Source organism: Mytilus californianus, unplaced genomic scaffold (assembly GCF_021869535.1).
Source record: "Mytilus californianus isolate M0D057914Y unplaced genomic scaffold, xbMytCali1.0.p SCAF_5, whole genome shotgun sequence".
Classification (NCBI taxonomy): domain Eukaryota; kingdom Metazoa; phylum Mollusca; class Bivalvia; order Mytilida; family Mytilidae; genus Mytilus; species Mytilus californianus.
The window spans coordinates 115699514-115722920 of NW_026262701.1; the positions used below are offsets into that span (position 1 = coordinate 115699514).

General features: G+C 30.2%; 1 protein-coding gene across 26 annotated transcripts in view; it reads left to right on the forward strand.

Annotated features, from left to right (window-relative positions):
- The window catches only part of LOC127700732 (rho guanine nucleotide exchange factor 12-like), a 137280-nt gene that overhangs the window by 61697 nt on the left and 52176 nt on the right, over nucleotides 1–23407 (forward strand). For 22 of the 26 annotated variants that reach the window (XM_052204374.1, XM_052204372.1, XM_052204375.1 and 19 more), the window contains 12 exons: nucleotides 1154–1272; nucleotides 7059–7139; nucleotides 8070–8201; nucleotides 10530–10592; nucleotides 11166–11333; nucleotides 14947–15099; nucleotides 15953–16054; nucleotides 17108–17176; nucleotides 19089–19196; nucleotides 19613–19720; nucleotides 20232–20400; nucleotides 22880–22985. In XM_052204374.1, coding sequence (XP_052060334.1) covers nucleotides 1154–1272; nucleotides 7059–7139; nucleotides 8070–8201; nucleotides 10530–10592; nucleotides 11166–11333; nucleotides 14947–15099; nucleotides 15953–16054; nucleotides 17108–17176; nucleotides 19089–19196; nucleotides 19613–19720; nucleotides 20232–20400; nucleotides 22880–22985 — 1378 coding nt within the window. The remainder of the gene's footprint in view (nucleotides 1–1153; nucleotides 1273–7058; nucleotides 7140–8069; nucleotides 8202–10529; nucleotides 10593–11165; nucleotides 11334–14946; nucleotides 15100–15952; nucleotides 16055–17107; nucleotides 17177–19088; nucleotides 19197–19612; nucleotides 19721–20231; nucleotides 20401–22879; nucleotides 22986–23407) is intronic. The other 4 variants (XM_052204353.1, XM_052204360.1, XM_052204369.1 and 1 more) reach the window with 4 other exon arrangements.

The following is a 23407-nucleotide window of genomic DNA, read 5'->3' on the forward strand; positions in this document are numbered from 1 at the left end:
AATATAAACCACTGAAATCATCAATAATATAAGATTAGTTTAATGTGTTGAATATATCTTTTATGTGGTCACAGAGCTTAGGATGTGTCTGAACCATAAACTGATCTATTATCTGTACTAGCTTTGTAATATGTACTATTAACTTAAAACATTCACATAACATCCTGGTATTATAAAGGGAAATTTTCCAACAGCATCTTTTTGATGAAATCTGTATCATCAGGGTAAATTAAGTTTTACAGAAAATTATTCTTGATAGGATCAAGGTAAATAGATGTCTTGAAGCTTAAACTCTGAGTGAGAACACTGCAAAGGGATAACTCTCCATTTTTGAATGTCAAGACATGCTCATATAATTTTAAGGGGCATTGGAGTCTGTGTGGTCTAGGTAGAACATTTACTATTATACAGAGTGTTTAAATTGAAAAGAAAGAATAAACCCCACTAATTCATGAAACAAGATCCAGACACCCACTTGACAAAACAAAACACAGGAACAACACTTTTATTGCTGTTCTTCATCTGAAAGTCATAGATTCATTCAACAAAAAACAAAAGCTCCCATTTCACAGCACGTTCAGGAAGGACCTAGCACCTGAATTTTTTGCTAGAAGTGGCTACTGCTACATTTTGGCATGAAGAACACAGATGCTGTGTTATATATATAAAACCTATTAATATGACATACTATTTGAGATTCTCTCAAGTCTCTTGCAAATAGGTGCATTTTAGCATTTTTAGTATATAACAAAGGTATCTTCACTAATTATGTTTATGCTCCATCACTTAGGTTTATCAGACCGCCATGGTATACTCATGATATATTGTGCAATTGTATAGAAATTGTGTAAAGCCCCATAATTCAAGCACAGACTTCTTTGAATGGTAAATCTAAAATCATTAGTATTGGTTCAGATTAATGAAGTCTTGTGATGGCATGTATATATGCATTGTCTGACATCTTCTTTACTAGTTAACCATGCAATATAAAGGATTTTGTACTTTCTAAAGATTATACTGTAAATTCTATTTAAGATTTTTATTACAGATAAAACAGATCTAAATATACTCTGTCACAATCTAAATTTAGTTGTAAAGTGATTTGATAAGCTTCCAAATTGTTTAGATTAAGTAGTTCATTCTTCTTTTTCAGCTGGTTCTTTTGTGGCCTTAACCTTACTAAATAAACCACCAACAGGAGGGGGAACAGTACCAGCTAGTGATCAACCACCAGGTGTCTCAAGGAGAGTGACAGCACCACTTCCTGTTGATGTATGTATCATAGAGATGAAACAGAAAATATAAGCGGCGAAGAACATTGTTTTTTCTCTCTTCCTTATTGGAATTCCAAGAAAAAGTCAACTATCAAATGAGTAATCAAAGTTACTCACCAAAAATCATTGTCAAGTACTTCTGAATCTAGAGTTAAAATTAACATACTTTTGGTCAGCTTTCTGAAAAATTCTTTTAAATAAAACTACGACATCCAGTCTTATCGGTGATGTTAAGTCCTATTTAAGTGTTCAGAGAATACCACACACTCAATTTGTTAATGAGCCTTCAGGCCTAGTATTAACTCTCTGGAGGCGTCCATAGAATACCTGTTGTGGAATTATCTCATATAAGAGTTTAGAGAATGGCATACACTCTGCATGTTAAATTAGCCATTAGGTCTAATATTTACTCTCTGGAGAGGCCCATAGATGTCCCCATATAAGTGTTGGGAGAATGGCATACACTCTGCATGTTAAATTAGCCATTAGGCCTAATATTTACTCTCTGGAGAGGCCCATAGATGAACCCCATATAACCCATTTTTGCAGTTGAATTTATCTGCCTTTTTTCTATAATTGATCCACTTTTTAAATGAATTTGTTCTAACTTCTGATCTAGGTTTGAATATATATGAATTGCCATTAGACATTGAACTAAGAGGTAGTAAAATGTGAAAAACAACCAAGGGATTTCAAACAACTTTTTTTAATGATTTTTTTTTTATTTGCTTTGAAAACTACTAGACAATGGGCTGTGGCTTTATGAGAGGCATTTTCTGAATTGTTTGGGGTTATATAAGGTCATGAACATTTGCTCCTCATAGCATGGATTTATAGTTGCTTAAAAGTAAAAGAGTTCTGAGAAAAATTATTAATTGATCAGATCAAACTAAAAGTATTTCCCTTTCATAAAATGCTCTTTTCATGACATATTGTAAATGTCGTTGAGTCAGCAAAAACTTACACAATTAAAATCTACCTTAATTAAATTTGACCAATATTTTCATAAACACTTCCTTTTTACTGGTAATTGATTGTTAACACAGCAGCATCCTAGAAATTTTCCAACCGAAGGTTGGTGGTTCTCTCTGCGCATTCAGGCTTCCTCCACCAACAAACACTGACCGCCACGAAATAGCACAATAGTGCTGAATGTGGAATTAAACACAAATCAATCAATCAATCAATCCTAGCAACATAGGTTTACATATAACAAAATCCAAATGCACTCTAAAAAAATGTACTGTGCTTCATCAGCATGCAATTTTGTGCCTTGCTACGAGTACAAAACATATAAAATCTATTTTAGTTCTGTTATCGTACATTTAATCAAGAAAATAAGGTTGTTGAATTCAAGCAATGTGCTGCTGTTATTTCAATAATATAAAGAGAATAGTTAGTAGTGCAGGTTATGTAATACAATTTATGTATTGTTGCACACACACGTACACATACACAACAACCTGTAGTACGATAATTATGATTCATATTAATACGATTTTTTTTCTGTCAATTTCTTTTTAACTATTTAGCATATGACATTTAAAAGATTTATACAATATATTTATAAACCTGTTTTATAGAAAACTAGCCTGTTTACATCCTTGTGAAATTTACTTCAATTCAATAGATGGATTGAATTTCAACATAAAAAAAAATATTAGCGATTTTGTTCATGTTGTTGGATTTACAAGATAAGAATACTCCTACTGAGGATAAGCTGAGTTTTATGACAGCATCGTGTCTCAGGTTTTAAAAGTTTAAAAATTGATAATAGGGTGATGACATGTTTTATTTATGAAAAGAATAGTTTATGGTGAACTGAGATTTCTTACAACTAAAATAGAACACATTTCATTTCATTTCATATATGACACTTGAAAATTAAGGGTGCTTTGAATAAAATTAGAAATCTTGTTTTACAACTGGACATCTAGGTACTTTTATAATGTATATGCCTTTCTGTTAACAGAACCTTTTTGTTATACTTTGGTAAAAATTAAACCCCACTCTTAAAGTAGAGGCTATATTTCATTCAGATGCTACTTTTGATGTTCTTCATCTTCACAGTTTCTAGGTTGTCTAGAGCAGAAAGTTTAACAGTCAAACCTTACAACGAAACTAATAAATTTAGGTTACTTCAGTGGAATATTTGGAATTCATCTAAAGCATGTAAAGTTCATAACATCTGGTTGAGTAATTGTACATTTTTACCAAGGTGACCATATTATAAATAATTAACAAGCAGAAAAAAATTGAACTTGAATTTTAATGAATAATTTCAGCTTTTTGTAGTATTTAAATGTTTAAATTTTCAAATTCCCACAGAATTTTCCCAAGGTAAGAAGATAACCTGCTTCCAACCTGTCTTATACTTGATGTCTAGGAGCAATACACCAAATATATATGAACATATATCTAGGTTCAAATTAGTACATGTAGCCGACTCATGCAGTATTATCAGAAAATATGAAAACAAATTTTAATATTTATCGTATATGGACTCATATGCTTGGTGTATTGTCTTTAGATGCTAAGCAATAAAGCAAACTTCGACAGTACTTGAATTTAACAGAGTATAAATTCTGGTGAGGTTTCTCTTGTTTAGATTCAATTGATATCTGTAATTGTAGCACTGCAATACTTATTTCCAAGATATTCACAGTTCTACATTATGTTATACAGACTTGCATGAATGAAAAATACTTAACATTCTTGAATGCATGAAAGAATTAATGAAGACTAATTTCTTAAGTTTCCTTTGGTTAATTGTTTTTCTAATCTTAAATAATAACCAGAATAATCTCTTTTAAATATTTAATTTTTTATAATTCACCACCTTATAGAATTTACTTTATCTGTTGGCTGATAGTCTGGTCACATGATACTATCAGTGGCTTTCATATGATTTCAAAACACTTATTATTTTGGCTCTTGTCACAGATATGGTAAGCAACAATTATTTGAAAATCAGTAAATGTTTATATTGATAATGATAGTTGTAGTAAATTCTAAAAGTTGAATAGAAAAATGATGTTCCATAATTGTCAATGAGACAGCAACCCGAATACCATTTTCTGGCTTTGACTTCATCTGGAATGTTTACAAAAATCTGTAAACCTTAAGCACAAACATAACGTCCGGAACTAAAAAAACCGAATGGGATAAAAAAGTTGGTGAGGGTTGTCAAAGGTCAACTGTGTCTGAGATAGTAATTAGTTCTTACTCTAAGATTTTTAGTAACGATAAAGTAATTTGATGAAGCATATGATAGAAGAAAGAAGACAAGTACTTGAGGGTTTGTGGAAACAATTCTACAGTACTGTTACATCATATGGCTTGTTGCTTTCAAATTTGCATATATCACTGAAATCTTAAGAGAACTTATCAAGTCTCCACGAAAATCACATCAATCTTTTTGGCTAATGAAGTTGAAAATCCTGTCAGATCAGTTTAAAGTCATACTACTAATTGATTTCAAAATATATATAGGGCCAGTTTGTGAAAGTATGGATTATATCACCTTATATGACCATTGTCCAAGGACAAATATAATGGACCTTCACTTATTCTACTGTCTTCCAAATTTATTCTGAATCTGATTATTCATGTACTAAGAATTGACATTTTGATGGCTTTGTGGTCTTTGTGGTCTAATATATTAACATACTCTCTTCATTTTGAGATGACATGTACTAGCAGTCAAGTCTGGATGACTTAAAGATGTGAATATGGATCGGGCTGATTTTCTCCGACATTCAACTGAATGATTGAATTATGTGACATCTGATTTCAGTTGTAATTAGATTGATATAACATTAACTTTTCTAGTGCAAAGTCAGCAGTTACTTCTCTATTGCTAATTACCATCTTTCAAATGTAAAAGTTTTCAAAGTGAAATTTTAATGTTGCTTTTTGCTTATGTTAATAGTATTGAATACAGTGAAACTGAATATAATGTAATATCAGTAAACTCTTTAACTTATAACAGCAGCAGCTAATGCTTAATAATGGAAAGTTGGGTGCTAAAGTATAGGCTAAAATGATATTCAGGGACAGAGGTGTGTAATTGCTTAAGTTCCTTGTTGACAGGAATACTTGTATTTAAATATATGAAACTGTCATTATTAATTGGAAACTTAAACTTGAATTACTTGTTAACAGGAAATTAATAAATACCTAAAATCTTGATTTCGTATCTGATAGCTTAAGTTATTGCTTGATATTTGTAGATTTGATATTAATAAGGTGATGTGGTAGGATTGCCATGATTTTCATCTTTCAGAGTCCAAATGTGGTGGATGTTAGCAACTATAAATCACAGTATGACCTTCAACAATGAGCAAAATCTGCGGCTCTTTTCACAAAAAATCTTAAGAGTAAAATTACTCGTAAGTAATACACATTTCAGTATAATGTACGATCAATTTTATCGAAAGATATTTTGTGAAAAGAGTTGCAGTACCGTATAGTCAGCTATAAAATGTTCTGACATGACAAAATCTGAAATAATTCAAACACGAAAACCAAGGGCCTGATTTATGACTGCGCATTAAACGGATTAATCATGTTTGAAATAGCAGATAAAACATAAGAGACTTAGGAATTGTGGTAATGAGACAGCAACCTAACAATACTATTAACTGAAACTAAAGTCTAGAGGTTAATATAAATTTGCTGGTTTTATGCTGCTAAAAGTAAGGGACTATTCTGATTAACCAACCAATACACACATACAAAAAGTTACTGTTGTCTTTACCAGACAATAAAATGTTACTTATCATTGTTAATTAATAATCGGTAGAAATCTGACATGGTTTATACATGTTTTGATCTGTTTTATCATCAGACATATACATTTATCTACGTCATAGCATGTCGGTCAAAGAAAAGACATCTTTTATTTTCTATTTTTATTCGCAGACATTAATTCATATTTCCATATTATTTCATCTCATTCAAAGTAGCAAGATGTAACAAAGAAGTAATTAAAAGATTTTTGGTCATATATACTGTGGACTTATATTTATAAGTGGAGTACTCATTTTTCTTGTTATCACTTGGACATGTAAACCATACATTCCAGATTCTAACAATACATATTTACAGTAGGTCTTCATTATACATTGCATAATATTGGTCTTTCTATTGGTTTATATGCAGTCACATGATGTTATTATATGGATTTCATATTGTATGAAAACATGTTACTGTTGTAATTTGAATTAAAGGAGGTGTGGGGTATATTTCAACGAGACAGCAACCCAATGACACAAATAACCAAAGACATCTATAGACTCTTTGCATGAGCCACCATGGATGTTGTGCTTAACAAAAGATAAACCATTTAAAATTATTTCTCATAACATTTATTTGTACTGTTTGATTTGTTTATTTATAAATAAATATGTTAACATATGGATATAAAACAATAATAATTGATTGTTAATAAATATACCTATTATATATATCATATATGTATGGTTCATTTTGTAGTAGCTCATGTTTATTATATATGCAATTATATTTATCAGGATGAATCTTGGCACAGATTTATGTGAACAATTAAGAAAGGACTTTTACAATTTGTTTTGTGATGATTTACATTGACTGCATGCTACATGGACTACTAACCATCTGTGCAATACATTGACAATGTAATTGATCATGTCAACAGAAAAAAAACTTCCATCATCGATGATTATGTTTTACAAGTTTAGAGTGAATTTATTTGTAAACAATTTGATAAATATCATTGAACTGAATGTTTTGTTCTTCTTTCAGGACCGTAAATCCAAAGAATTAGCCGTATCTAAATTAACCGAGTTAAAGAGATATTATGACTTGGCTTTAGAAGATTTACAGGTAATATAAGCAGTTTGTTTTCTAGTATTTCTAATTTTCTAGGGGCCTCGGTGGCCGAGTGGTCTAAGTAGTCGAACTACTGTATTACTAGCCAGTCAACATTGAGGTTGTGAGTTTGAATCCTGCACGGAGCAGGTGCTCTCGACTTCAATCTTAATTGACTAGTATTGTCAGTTTTCCTACCTAAGGGTTGTGGTTCTCTCTGGCACTCCAGCTTCCTCCACCAATAAAAACAGACTGTCATGATACACCACAATAGTGCTGGAAGTGGCATTAAACACCAATCAATCAATCATAAGGGTTAGGGATAGGTTTAAGGGCTAGGGTTAGTGTTAGGGTTATGTTTTGGTAAGAGTTATTTTTAGTGTTTGGGTTAATCTAGTGTAGCCTTATATAGATTGGGTACCTTAAAAAAAATGAAGGCCAATGATAATAAATGAATTCACAGTATTATAAGGGAAGTCTCCCAACTCAAAGCATCAAACTTTTATTTTATCTCTTTGCATCTTTACATTGTTCATATATCTTTTTAGAAAAAAATGAATTTTTGTGCAGACAAACTGAATAAGATTAAGGAATGTTTGCTAATTATTTCAATGAAATTCATATCAAATAATCCATTTGCTTATATCATTGAGAAAATTAAATACTGTGGAATCATTATCATTTGTTGTTATTTTCATGGCTTTCGTTGGTACAGGTGAACCACAATTTAAATGTTAACAAAGTACAAATTTCTCTTTTCATTTGTCATGTATGCAGACTTGGGCAAAAAAATTGAAAAAACAATGTTTCCTTAATCCACGTAAATTGATGCCCACAAATATAAATGAATTCACGGTATGTTATTGTCATGATTGTGTTTTTGTGTTTTATATCTCACACTTGCGGAAATCTTTCTAATATTTTGAGTGTTTTTTTTACTTATAGCAAATTAAAAAAGAGTATAACAGAAATCCATCAGCCAAATTAGGATCACAGATAGTAGACAAAGAAAAGACAGTCAAGAAATTAGAAGAGCAGTTAAAGGTTCTTACTCCTTCTGTTACTTCTCTGTCCCATGTAAGTCCGTTCTCATAGAGAGCATGACTCGCATGGTGAGATACACTTCATACTACATAGTGCTTATTTTTATGGTAGAAAAAAATATAACTTAAAACAATCTCCAAAATAGAGGCGGTAGTCATGGAGGAAAAAGTTATAGCTGAAGACAATGGGGTCAAATATCATGATAGAAAAAAAAATGATGCAGTTGAAGGCGACCAGCCTAGAGGATGGCGGAAAAAGATAAAGCTAATGAAATCCTACCAAATTTAGAGAAATTAGGCATTTGAGCATCAACCCCTTTGCCACACTAATCTCTGACATCATGGATTTAAAAATTACTGTATTAACTTATTATTCATCTGCAAATAGTCTGTATAAAGTGTGGTATTGCAATATAGGAGAACAAGGATAAGTCTGTATAAAGTGTGGTATTGCAATATAGGAGAACAAGGATAAGCAAAGGAGAAAGTTACCTCTATTTTGGAGATGTAATCAAAGAAAAGATAATAATATTATAAAATAGTTTTAATGGAAACTCTTCCTCTTTTCAAATGAGAAATGGAGTGGAAAAATAATAAGTTTTGGTTTATACCAGAAAATTAAGCACTATGCAGTACGTTTATTTTGATTGATGGCTGTAAATCCACAGAAGCTGTAAATTGTTTACCATCACTGGTACTTTAACGTATATATACACCCATCCTTACACAGCATGGGTTCTATTTGAAAGAAAATTGAAAATGCTTGTTTTATAAATGTATACATGGTATAGTATGGGTGATGTAGAAGTTACATTATCATTTCCCTTGTAAATATCCATGTCAACATTTAGAGGTTGCATGTTCAACTAAACCACACCTAGTTTTACCTTTGCTTTGATTTACACAATGAATTTATGTGATGAAATACATCATGTGTATTTGTATTTAAACTATTTGCATATCACTTTTTTTTTTTTTAAAAAGACATATACATGTATTTAGATAGGTGAATTAGGGTTTCACAATTTCAGGGTTCATTCTTCTACCACCAACACTAACTAAATTGTGGTGAAGTTCTACAAAGTTCAGCTATACAGATAGTATCTTCTAGTATTCATGTGATTTTAATTTATTCCCTATGAAAACACATAATGATATTAGGAAAACTGAAAAAAAACCAAATAGCAATAATGTATAGTCTTGCCTCTGTCACGGGAGGGGGCATTAAGTATTATCCTTGTACATCCGTACGCCCCTAACTTAAGTTTGCCTCAACCAAATGTTATGATACTTATACACAATGCTTATAACCAAAAAACACAGAACAATTTGGAATTTGGGTGGCGTCACTTTTACCGTTCTAGAGTTATGCCCTTTACAAATGGAAAAATTGCTGAATTTTTCTTTTCCGTTCTCTAATTAAAGTTTGCTTCAACCAAATGTTATGAAACTTACACACAATGCTTATTACCACAAAACTCAGATCATGTTCGAATTTGGGTGGTGTCACTTTTACCCTTCTTGAGTTATGTCCCTTAATAACGTTATATGCAAAGGGGGGTATCTGTGTCCCGTGGACACATTCTCCATTCATTTTAATCAGAATTGCAAAATTTAATATATAAGACATGTAAATTAAACCTCATGCATGAATACCACACTATTTGTAGACTTGGCTTAAAGCATTCACACTCAAAAAACATAATTTGCAAATCTTTTAAGTGCTTCAAAACTATATTTTTAAATGGTGAAGAAAACACAGTTGTAATGTTATATATGTATAATGTTCAAGCTTTAGAAAATAGAAAACAAATCAAGTCTAACATGTTTGAGGGTACTTAACCACCCCCTTAACCCAGGACAGTGTTACAACAGAACAAAATATAAAAATTAATTAGAAAAAGCTTGACTAATAAGATCTACACTAAGCACAAAAAAAAAACCCAAATAAAAAGATAAAAAACATAAGCTACCATACCCAGTTACTGAAAGCTAGTTCAAGGCCAGTTTCAACTATAAATAAACCATGTTATCCCACACTAAGATATCAGTCAGTACACATCTGACAGATTTAGTATAAAGATGTCGTAAACAGTCTGAGAAAAAAATAACCTTGTGCACTACTGATATTCTAGTTTTGTAGCAGAAACTTGCATAAATTGTTTATTCCACAAATGAAATAATTGTGATAAAATAAGACGACACAAGATTTTGATCTGAATAAATGGGGAACATGAAATAATCAAGTTTTACAGTGGAGTTTGTTATTTCATTGAAATACTGGATAAACATCATGTTTTGTTCATACATATATATATATTTGTATTTTACATAGAACAATGGAAATTATTTTATATTTCAGGTTCAGCATTCAGATTCAGCACCAGAGTTAGGTCAGCTTGATCAGCAGCCTGTCACTTCATGGGTAATTATCCAAAATATTTTTTGTTTCTTTTTCAATAATTAAACAGATTTATTGAATGGTTTACAGGTTTTCACATGCTTTTATATTTGCCATTAGGGTTTTTTGTCTTTCAAATTAAATATGTTAAATAAACTAAGATTTATTTTTTATCTGTACATGTATTGCTGATTTGGATGAAATTTTAATCCATTTTGATGTAAATCACTTATTATTTTACCCCTTCCTCCATATTGATGTCCTTTTTATGTCTGTTTCTTTTATATTTATTCCAAAGATGATATTAAGTCATTACAGACTAATCCAGTTTAATATTGTACATATTTTAATGAGTTAAGGTTTCAATTGAGGATTGTGCCTATGTTTTCTTTTTTGGCTCAGAGTATAAGCTCTGCTATAATTTGTCTTATTTATCCTTAAATATTCCGTGCTTATAATGAAATGATGTTGTAACTTGTCTGGAGGAAAGAGATGACTCCTTTTGACTACAATGAATTAAACACTTTTAATTTAATTTGATCCTGATTGAATTTTTTGTATCAGAAACCTGTTGAATTTACATTGTTTTTCCCTTAGCTACCTAGTGGACCCCTTCATGTAAAACATAGGTCCACACCAGCTTCTTTTAACAATAAGCTGAATGCTGGAGTGTCAAGGTCAATGTCTGATGCTGGCACTCGCAGAACCAAACTACAATTACCACGCCATCACTATAGCATCAAATCAGCTGATATTAGTCCGGAGGTAATCTCCCCTTGTCATGCTCACTAGTTCATTGCACTAACACCGTGACAGATCCAGTCCATTTGAACAATATGTGTTTACAAAAACATTCCAAGAAGTTAGAATGTTATTTTTAGGCCATAGCTAAAATTTAAGTTTGCCATAGAATAACCAACTATAAAAGAATATATTTGGATTTAATGGGTTAAGATGTGTTTTGCTCTCATATATTTGATATTATTTAAATTTGATTTGAATTTTACTCTTTTTGATGTCTTGTTGTATTTATATAATTGTTAGAAGAAGAAAGTTAAGACCCTCTAGACAGTAAACATTATGGTAGAACTATTTTAGATATGGCCTAACAGGTAGTACAGACAATTCAAAATGAGGAAATGGGGTATCAACCTGCCCTTGCACAATTGTCTTTTGCATGCACATCCTAACGTCATACAATAACTAATATTTGAAATTTGACTACCTTAAATTTAGAAATATATGCCATATTTTTATTAATGCGAAAAATGCAACAGTATCAGGTTTGCAATAATAAAAACTTGCACTCATAATTTCAGTAGATATTTTCCTACAAAAATTTTCAATATCACATTAATTAGATTTCACAATTTTATCAGAGGTGGAGGATTTACAATAATTAATGAACGCATTAATCTCTGAATTTACAGTATAGGAAATACTGTGTTTTCATGACAGACAAAAATATACAGAAATGCATTCCAAGTTTGAAAACACCCTAAGACATTCATTGTCTGATTAAAGATACCCTAATATGAGACTTTAAAATAGTGTACTCTTTGTCAGTTCTTTTCATGGTAAGATCTATTGCTTCCCTATCGCCACCTTCACAAAAATCTTTAAGGCTTACTGGCCCAAAAATTAGTATATCTATATTGCTTATAACAAGAAACTTGTTTGTAGTCCTACTGCTTTCAATGGCCTACGCAGGCGGACTTGCTGTTATTCATGTAGATTGCTATTGTTTTCAAAGCTTAGTTTACCATACTTAGTATATAACAACTGTCAAGTTATTTAGATAGAAGAATGCCACAAAGAGTACAATGTTATTTTATACACAACAATCTTTAATCAGGGGATGAACAACCCGTCCAAATCCTGGGTATCGGCTAAATTGATGTAAGAATTCTGGATCTGTCACATTTGTTAATTGCACGGCATACATCATTGACAACAAATTAGGTTTACCAACAATTTCAAACCAGTTTTGTTTCTTTGAAGAATATTTTGTTTACATTATTGAGATATTTTGAAGAACATGAATTTTGAGAGTTATTTTGAGTTATTTTGAGAGTTTATTTGCCATAACAATTGCAAGATGCTTTTCTTTTAAATTGAAAACATATTTGATTAACTATTGAATTTTGAAAGCATGAGGAAATTTTTGTAGAAAGCATGTTTAACAAATCTTAAGTATTTTAATGCATTACGTAACAGAAATAAAAAAGCTAATTAAGAATTGAATATGACAATTATATGTAGATGTGTTCCCAATTTAGATTTCAAAAGTGAACTTTTGTCATTAAAAAGCAACGTGCCAATGAAAGATCAGCTATGCGTTTATTAGTATAAACAATTTTTTTCTTCTAAAATTTCTCCATATGAAAGTTTAAATTTATACAAGGAATAATATAGATGATACTAAACTACAGACTAAACAGGTGTATATATAGAATCTTTATGGTTTAAAGCTTTTTGTTTTTTAAAAATTTAAAAATGAAATATATTTACATATTCATATAAATGTGTAAGCCTCTCCAGGAATTTATATTTTGGTGACAGTATTTATGTAATTTGCTTAGAAGATAGCTGATTAGTTTAAAGTTTCCTGGTATATTTTATTTTCCGAAGGAACTGAGAACTGCAAAGCTTTAAGTGTTATTCTGTGAATAAAAATAAGATATACTTTAAATCATTCGGGTCTATGATTATTTAACCTTTTGTAAACTATAACATTACATTACTATATGTATGAATATACAGAGCTACATGTATATATAACATACCTATGTCTGATTGTCTGTAGCGATATGTGATGCCCTTTGTAGCCAGAAGGAAGTATGCTGTTAGAAGGAACAGTAGACCTATTAATAACATTGTAAGAGGTTCAACACTTAACTTCACATTGTTTTCCTATGTTCAAGCACAGTTTTATAATTATTATTATTGAAAGACCATCATGTGAAAGGTAATTGAAGTTTAAATGCATGGACTAACTAAAAAGTTCCCTATACTATATACAGAGTTAAAAATAGACATTGGTCAATAGGCCTGGCAATCATTGGGTCAATCTGCATTTCCCAAGAGATCATCATGACACAGAATGTACCCTTGGAAAAAGATATTACAGCAAAGTAACTGGTTTATATATAATGTAAATACTATAGGTAAAAACACAGACTTGTCTTGCAACTTTAACTTTTTTCCACAATTAGATTTAAAAAAAACCATTGTGGTAAAATGTAAAAGTTATTTAAACAAAAGTTAATATTATGACAGAATTTCTAATTTCTGTTAAAAATTTTAATGGATTGTTTAGTTTAAAATATATATATTATAGTAATTATATTTAAATGTACAATCACATGAAATCCTGTTACATGTATTTTATATTTCCTTGTTCTCTATGGGAAAGGAAAAGCCTCCCTCATTCTATAGATCTGATCAAATTTATATCTATATGAATCAGTAAGTTGAAAGGTCATTGATTTCAGTATGGTATTGGTCAGTAGGTGTATTGAGTGTTACTTATTTCAGGACATAGGATATCACAATATACATTGATATGTATTTATATATTTATTCCAACAGCATTTTCATTTTGATAGTTCAAAGCTAATAAACAAATAGAATTTTAATTCAACAGTGCTTTATTAAAATCCCATTATGGTTGCACCTATATACAAATATTAAACAATTTATTTGACAAAGAAAATCAGGCCTTAAATGAGAAATACTCTTATGTCTTTTGGTTATTTTTGTTGTTAGGTTGTTGACCTAGAGTTATTTACCCCACATCTATTTAATGACTATTTTTATGTTTGGTTTTAGTTTTCAAATAAATTATGAATACAAAGTTTATGATCAACAGATACATTTTATGTTTACATTGAATTTGCAGAAAATGGTGTTTTAAGGAAGATGTTTTGTTTTCAAATGAAAAAAAAGATTAATTCATTTAATATAAAGTTTGCATGCCTTCGTTCTATTGATTCATAGAAATTATTAATGGGAGTAGAACAAAATTTGTAGAAGGAAAAATGAAATTTAACATTTTGTTATTTTAAGAAAGCCTATTTTCTTTACTACAACTGAATGATAAAACTGCATGGTTATATGTTTTTCTTAAGTTTTGACATATTGTACTAATTCAACTTTTTGAAAAATGGTTAAACCTATGGCCATTATGTTTTTAAATTACTGTGACCATTTAACTTGAATTATCTCAAAGCTATAAATGTAATAGTATTGATTTTCTTTTCCACTAACCAGAGAAATTTTTGAGAATGAGATGAAGACACCAAGTTTTTTCACTGTAATTCTGTCAAATGAACTCTAAATTTTTCTTGTATTAAAATTTTGATTTTTTTTGTTTCAGCCTACAACAACTTTAGACGGAGGTAATACTTCAGAATCTCCTACGATCAGTCCAAGTTCATCTCCCACACCGATTCATGCACGTAACTTAACGATCCAAAGTGAAGACAACGATTCGGTTTCATCTGGTACCACTAAAGATTCTGGTTATGATGTAAGTAGATAAAAAAAAATCTCTCGTATATTTATGTAATCAAATTTGATGTAGGAAAAACTTGGAGACAGCAGCCAACCAACTAAAGGTTACAAAAATAAACATCTAGAGACCACCAAAGGGTTTTCAATGATAACAAGCCGTTAAACCATCTATGTTCGAGGATTTAAACAAACTGTAAATTTAAGGAAACGAAACTTCACATGAAATCTATGGCCATTGTATTGAATCACTGATATTTTACAGTAAAAAGAGCCAGAGCGGTTCACATTTTTTTGGATTGCTGATGTTTTACAGTAAAAGAGCCAGGGAGGTTCACATTACAGTAAGTTAAAGGTAGGGAGGTTCACATTACAATAAAAGAGCCAGGGAGGTTCACATTACATTGAAAGAGCCAGAGAAATTCATATTACAGAAAAAGAGCCAGGGAGGTTCACATTACAGTGAAAGAGCCAGTGAGGTTCACATTGTATTGAATTGCTTATGTTTTACAGGAAAAAAGCTAGAGAGGTTCACATTGTGTTGGATTGCTGATGTTTTACAGTGAAAAATCTAGAGAGGTTGACATTCTGTTGGATTGCTGATATTATACAATAAAAGCTTTTGTATGATGTCGTAGACGTAGATATATTGACCTGATACAAAGGCTGCAATTGTTATATTATTATTGTCAATAGGCCTAAAATAGAACAGGAATTCATTTGAATGGTTGTTACTATTACATCACAAAGTATTGAGGGTTTTAGATTTGTATTTTCAGATATTTTAGAAATAAAACTGCATATCAATTTGTACTGTTTTCAGTCTACCTTTGATAAAACAGTTAACTTGTGAACTTAATGATTTTTCACAGGAGTGTAGTCAAGTTGGTTCTTTAGGAGGGAGTGGTAAAGCCCAACAAGACATTATAGCCATGGAAGACGATGAATTTTCTGACGAAGAGCCATCAGGCATAGTAAGTCTCAGTTTGTACAAATACATTTATAGCGATTAATAGCCACAATATCTAAAAAATTCAGTTTACATTTTTAACAATATCCTCTGCAGTTGTCAGCCAATTATACTCTAATTAAATTTTTTGAGCAGAACTAGCATTATCAGAGTAAAAAGGGAAATTTATTGTTATAATACAGTGAATTATAACTGCTTTCAAGCTTTAAAATGCTTGTGCAATAACTGTGTGATAATATATTTCCGACCATTAATTATTGCACACAGACTTTCCTAGCACTTCACAACTATTCATTAAACTGCTTTATGACAATCACTCTACCTTATCAAATTTTATTCAAAATCAGTTAATTATTTATCAATGACGAAAAAAATAAAAAAGAAGACTATAAGTATATAAACGTTAATAAGATATAAAGAACATATAATACTATTTGTGGAAGTTTTCTTTAAGAGATTTCAGATATCACTATCTGTGAAATACTTTTTCACTTATGATTGTCATAATTACACAGCTTTAAGATGTAAAACAGGTCACATATAACTGAATTTGCTACATTGGAAGTTTATTTGTTGATTTACCTTCCCCAGGAACACTCAAGAGTATTAATAGTGAAAGTCTCTAAGATGTATAAATATATTTGTCAGCTAAAGAACTAAAGCAGTAGCCCAAACTGACTGTCAGCTATGTCTGTGAGAGTAAAAAATGATCAACTGATTTTTTTCAAAATGTATTTTACTATCCAACCATCCAACCAATGTCTTAGCAATGACTAATTAGTAGGGAGCAATGATGTCTTTCTAGCAATGATAGGGTTAAGTCAAACACAACTTTTCTTTGTTGGAAGACCTTTTCTGAAAAGACAATTATGGAAAAGACGAGCACTTATCCAATTATAGTAATGTTTAATATCACATCGATAATACGATTACATTTTTTCACTTCTTTGAACTAATATAGAATTAATTTTTATGGAATCTTTTAACTTGCTTTGACTTTTGAAATCATTTAAAGCTTATAAAATTTGATTTGACACTGCTTTGGTGATGGTTTCAGTATATGGAGAGAAGGAAATCGTCGAACTCTAACGCCTCTCATTTCCTGACACGGTTACAGAATTTAGAGGTTTTATTTTTTACTTTGTAGCACTAACAACCTCTTATAACTACCTCTCTATATAACTCCTGAGTGATTGTCAAAATATAAGAAAAAAAGGGGAGTCAGACGTCAGATTGTCAATTAAATTTAAAAATAGACGATTTGTTATCGTCTATTAATAGTTTATGTTAGGATATCTATTCAGAGCTAAATCCAAAAAAGCCAGCAATTACTGTCGCAGTCTGTTTGTTAATCCAGATGATTGCCAGTTCATAAACTTCTAAGAATTAGAACTATTTTTTCAATCATTTTTATTCTTCAGTTTTTTGGTTATATTCTTTTAAGGATAAACACTGGACAGATTTAGATGATTAGTTTCTGTAAGACTTTTAGAGATTATATGTAGAAGACAAGTCAATGTCTTGTTTAATTGTGAATAATATCAATGAATTATACCAAACAGCTCTTTTGTCAAAGAATTTTTCCCAAGGTTTGATACTCCATCAACTAAGAAAAGAAAGTTCGAGTAGAAGTTCTAAAACTTTAATGAGATGTGTGTCCAAAATCAAGAAAAATGTTAAATTATATTACTGAATGACTAAACAAAGGGTTTACATCTATGTGTAAATACTTTACTATCAAAATATTTACTAGACCCTTAAATCTATCATGTTGGTTGTTATGTAAAATTTCAAAATTTGAGTGTTCATTGTTTTATTTTCCGTTTAAGAATTAATTTGTTAGTACTATAAGACCTATATAACAGTCACTTGGGTAGTTAGTTTGCAGCATTTTTGCCTGAATAAAAGGGTCATAGGTCAGCTATATATTCATATAACTAGATTGAACAATTTGCATAAAAAAGAATACATTTTTTTTTTATCTTTGAAAACTTTCTTGTTTAAAAAGAAGATTGAAGAAAATCCTTAATTGCTTTTATTCTCATAAATAGTAAATGCACCCAGTTTAGATGCTTTAATATATATTTTTATTGCTTATTTTAGTTTTTTCCAACCTTTATTTCCACAGCTTAAAGTGCTCTGTCAACCCTTTCCAAATACTTTTTTTTCCATTTCAAAATACTAGTAAATAAAAGATCAATTTATAAGTGTATTAACTGGAAGGTGTTTATTTACATCTGTTGCATGGTGTACTTTGTCATCTAACTTTTAATAAAGAAATACTTATAAATGTGTGAAAATTTATTTCATCCATTAAAATAGATAATTGATATAATTTGATTGTATAATGTATATATTTTTATGGGTAGAGAGTATCCTTTAGAATGATGCTTATATTGCATGCTCTCATGAATAAAATTATTTTTACCCATATTTAATTAAAAAAATACAACTTATTTTTCCTCAAATATTTAGGTTTTGGTATATTAAAATTAAACAATTTCAATTAAAATAGCAATACTGATATGGGTGATGGGGTAAGCTTTCTTATGCTTTTACAAGTCCCAGCACTTGGGGATTTGAAAATTATACATATATATATGCATATATGGAAAAATTCTATAACTTCCAATGCAATTAGAATATTTAAAGTATTCATTGTTTTTCGTCTTTTTTCTTTGAGTCAGTAAACCTGAAAAGAAATTCAGATATCAATTTAAGTAGAAAAAACTTTTCTTTGTGGATTACATAATGTAAGAAAAGGTCAGATTTCAAAATTTAGAGATTTATAATCAGAAACTAAAACAAAATATTATGTAAGATAATGAGTTCATTGAAATAAATCATTCATGTTAAATTTGAAAAGTAAAGTGATCTACATTTGTAGACTTTACATACATCATGTTTTATTGTGTTCTGACCAATTTTTGGTCGTACATTGACGATATGATCACTATCTCATCAATCATACATATACCATCCAATTGCTGTACTGTCTTATGTTTGATTGTTTTTCACCGAACCTTGTTTCGTTATAGGTTAACAATGGCGCTTTCAGCAGTCTGAAGTTGCTTGAGAGTAGACCTCCACACCTGGCTGTATTTCTTAATTATGTTATGACTATGAGTCTAGACCCTTCAAGTCTGGTAAGTCCAGGTGTTAAGTTGAAGAAAAGTCAAATTCACTTCCATGAAGTTAGAATTTACTGCTATCATGCATATTTTCATAGTTTTATGATATGGCCATGCAGGTTCTACAAAAAAATTTGTGAAATAAAGATTGATATGGCTGCATCATGTTTCAATGCAGATTTTTTACCCTCACACTTGTTCATGGTCCATTGACTTTTGATGATTGTGCATAGTTCATATGTTAAAAGTTTTGTGATTCAAATTTCAACAGTTACATTACACTATCAAAATTACACACAGGCAATACATATATCTGTGTCAACAGTTTGTTGTATGTTTAATTACACAAGTTTTACTTTGTATTACAGATACACATCTGTGTCCACAGTTTGTTGTATGTTTAATTACAGAAGTTTTACTTTCTATTACAGTTATTTTACATAGTGTCTGGTTACTATCGGACTACTCCTGGTACATGTAAAGAATTAAAGAAATGGGCCTTCGAAATCTATTCCACTTTCCTTGTGGCAGCAGGATCGGTAAGTTTACACTGAAATGCAATGGTAACATTGATATTTTGAAAATTTAAAGTGAACAGGATTTAGATGATCATTTATTTACCAGAGTAATCTTAATTTTAGCAACTATCTTTTCTTTTTTTGTTGAAAATCTGAAAACATTACGGTTTTCACAAATGAGTTTTTTTGTTGCAGATACTGGAACTTTTTTTTCAAGCCACAGCAAATGTTATTTCAATAATCGTTATTATCACAGAATTTTATTATATTACTGCCGATTCATTTATTTTTCGTGGGTACTAACTTTCATGCATTGAGGAAAAATTGGATTTTTGTGTAAATTTGATTCTGTGGTTTTACAAAAGTGAGCTTACAAGCCTATAAACAATTTATACTTTGTTAAATATTTAAATTTTTGGTTTACCTGTACCAACAAAATCAACAAAAATTGTTTACCCCACAAATAATGTTAATGAATCCACAGTATCATATTTTTTCTTATTAATATTTTTATTATGTGTTCTAATTTCAGCCTTTAAAACTGAATGTGGATGAAAGTATAAGTGTAGAAATAGACAATATATTAGTGTATAGAAATGATAAGGAGGATATATTACGGAAAGTCTTTGATCATGCACGATTAAGTGTACAGACAGAATTACAAAATATGCTGCAAGAATTTTGTGCCAAAAAAGAAATAGGTAAGACTTGTACTAATGTAAAAATAAAGAGATGTGGTATGATTGCCAATGAGACAACTATCCACCAAAGTTCAAATAAAGTGGATGTAAGCAGTTATAGGCAACCGTATGGCCTTCAACAATGAGAAAAACCCATACCGTAGTCGGCTATAAAAGGCCCAGACATAAAAAAATACACTTTTTTTAAAGGATTGGAGGTAATACCATTTATCTCAATCATTAACAAAAGTTGCACTTCATTTTTTATACGCCCGTCAAATTTTTGACGGGACATATTATGGTATACAAATGTCCGGCGTCCGGCCGTCTGTCTGTCTGTCCGGCGTAAACATGTCGCACCGTAACTTGAGAATGACTTATCCAAATTTCATGAAACTTAACATAGTTGTTTCTTATGATGGTCAAACGATCTGTATACGTTTTGGTGAAAATAACATTAAAACTTTTTGAGTTACGGGACTTAGTTACTAAAACAGATGTGTGTTTTTTTTCACATGTCGCGCCGTATCTCAAAAACAATTTATGATTATTGCTTAAAACTTTACACACTTCTTAGTTGTATTAATCTAAAGATCTGTATACTTTTTGATGATGATTCAAAATTTTATTTTAGAGATATTGAGTATTTCGTTAAAAAAGGGGGAGGGGTTTTTCACATGTCACGCCGTATCTCAAAAACAGTTTATGATTATTGCTTAAAACTTTACACACTTCTTAGTTATATTAACCTTAAGATCTGTATACTTTTTGGTGATGATTCAAAATTTTATTTTTGAGTTATTGAGTATTTTGTAAAAAAAGGGGGAGGGGTTTTTCACATGTCGCGCCGTATCTCAAAAACGATTTATGATTATTGCTTAAAATTTTAAACACTTCTTAGTTATATTAATCTAAAGATCTGTATACTTTTTGGTTTTGATTCAAAATTTTATTTTTGAGATATTGATTTTTTTTTTTTTAAAAGTGGGGTTTTCACATGTCGTGCTGTATCTCAAAAACGATTTATGATTATTGCTTAAAATTTTACACACTTCTTAGTTATATTAATCTAAAGATCTGTATACTTTTTGGTTTTGATTCAAAATTTTATTTTAGAAATATTGAGTTTTTTGTTAAAAAAGGGGGAGGGGTTTTTCACATGTCGCGCCGTATCTCAAAAACAGTTTATGATTATTGCTTAAAACTTTACACACTTCTTAGTTATATTAACCTTAAGATCTGTATACTTTTTGGTGATGATTCAAAATTTTATTTTTGAGTTATTGAGTATTTTGTAAAAAAAGGGGGAGGGGTTTTTCACATGTCGCGCCGTATCTCAAAAACGATTTATGATTATTGCTTAAAATTTTAAACACTTCTTAGTTATATTAATCTAAAGATCTGTATACTTTTTGGTTTTGATTCAAAATTTTATTTTTGAGATATTGATTTTTTTTTTTTTAAAAGTGGGGTTTTCACATGTCGTGCTGTATCTCAAAAACGATTTATGATTATTGCTTAAAATTTTACACACTTCTTAGTTATATTAATCTAAAGATCTGTATACTTTTTGGTTTTGATTCAAAATTTTATTTTAGAGATATTGAGTTTTTTGTAAAAAAAAAAGGGGGTTTTCGCATGTCACGCCGTATGTCAGAAACTATTTATGCTTATTGCATAAAAATTCACACACAAGACGACGGGCGTATCATGCGCTCATGGAGCTGTTTATTTGCATATAAAAGACAAGACAAAGTCCATATAAAATTTATTATCAACAATTTAGGAATTTAAATAAAAGTGGTTTGGTGTCAGAATTTAATATTATTTTGGGGGTGAACTTCAGAAGATTGCACTAAATGCAGCCTATTGTTTGGTTAGCATTATTTCAAATCCTTCTCTACTTATTTTTTTAGATATACACACAAGATAATACATTGAGATGTACATTTTGATAATAAAAATAAAAATAAAAATAAAAAAAATAAAAATAAAAATAAAAAAAATAAAAATAAAAATAATAATAATAATAATAATTATTCTTTATTTGAAGATGACTCAATAGTTGGTTGAAATGGTAGAGATTATACAAGTTTTGATGCCTTTAAAGAAATTTTTATAACAGAATTTACTCTTAATAGCTGAATGAAAGATTTTGACTTGGAAACAAAATATACCTAAAACATTGAAGAACTTTATAACAAAAAGGGTCTAAAACAAAAAAGCCAAAACCCAAGGTCAGCTTTGTATGTTGGAGTTGCAGTCTTAGCTTGAGTTCAATTAAATATTTTATAAACTGAAGATTTGATATACTAAAAGCCTGGCAGTATGACATCCATGTTTTTATCAACCATTACCCACTCCATCTTTGTAGATGTTTTCTCAGAATTCAATGTGCGATTTATTATATTTTTGTTATTGGGTTGCTGTCAAATTGATGTATACCTCTCATCTCCCCTTATTCATATATAATGATTGAAAAGTGTTTTGATCTTTCTAGGGTTTGCTTCTATGTTTGGTGCTCATGAGTTAAAGGACATAATGAAGAAAAATGAAGAAATAGCTGTTGTAGAAAAATATGTAATGCCTCATCTAGACAGGTGCTTGTAAGTATTTAGATAAAATAAACAAAGTTTTAATGTTCTTAAAATGCTTGTATACAAAATGATATGGATTACCAGAACAATATATTGTTTCAGAATAACTGAAAATAGATGAAGGTAAAAAAAAAAAAAAAAAACCCCTCCAATACATGTACTTTGTTCTCAATCTAACTCACTTTTTTGAAGTTGATCAACTCCCTTTTCAGAACCCACCTATTAGATAATTGTACTTTGTTCTCGTCCTGATCAACTCCCTTTACAGAACCCACCTATTAAATAATTGTACTTTGTTCTCGTCCTGATCAACTCACTTTACAGAACCCACATATTAAATAATTGTACTTTGTTCTCGTTCTGATCAACTCCCTTTACAGAACCCACATATTAAATAATTGTACTTTGTTCTCGTTCTGATCAACTCCCTT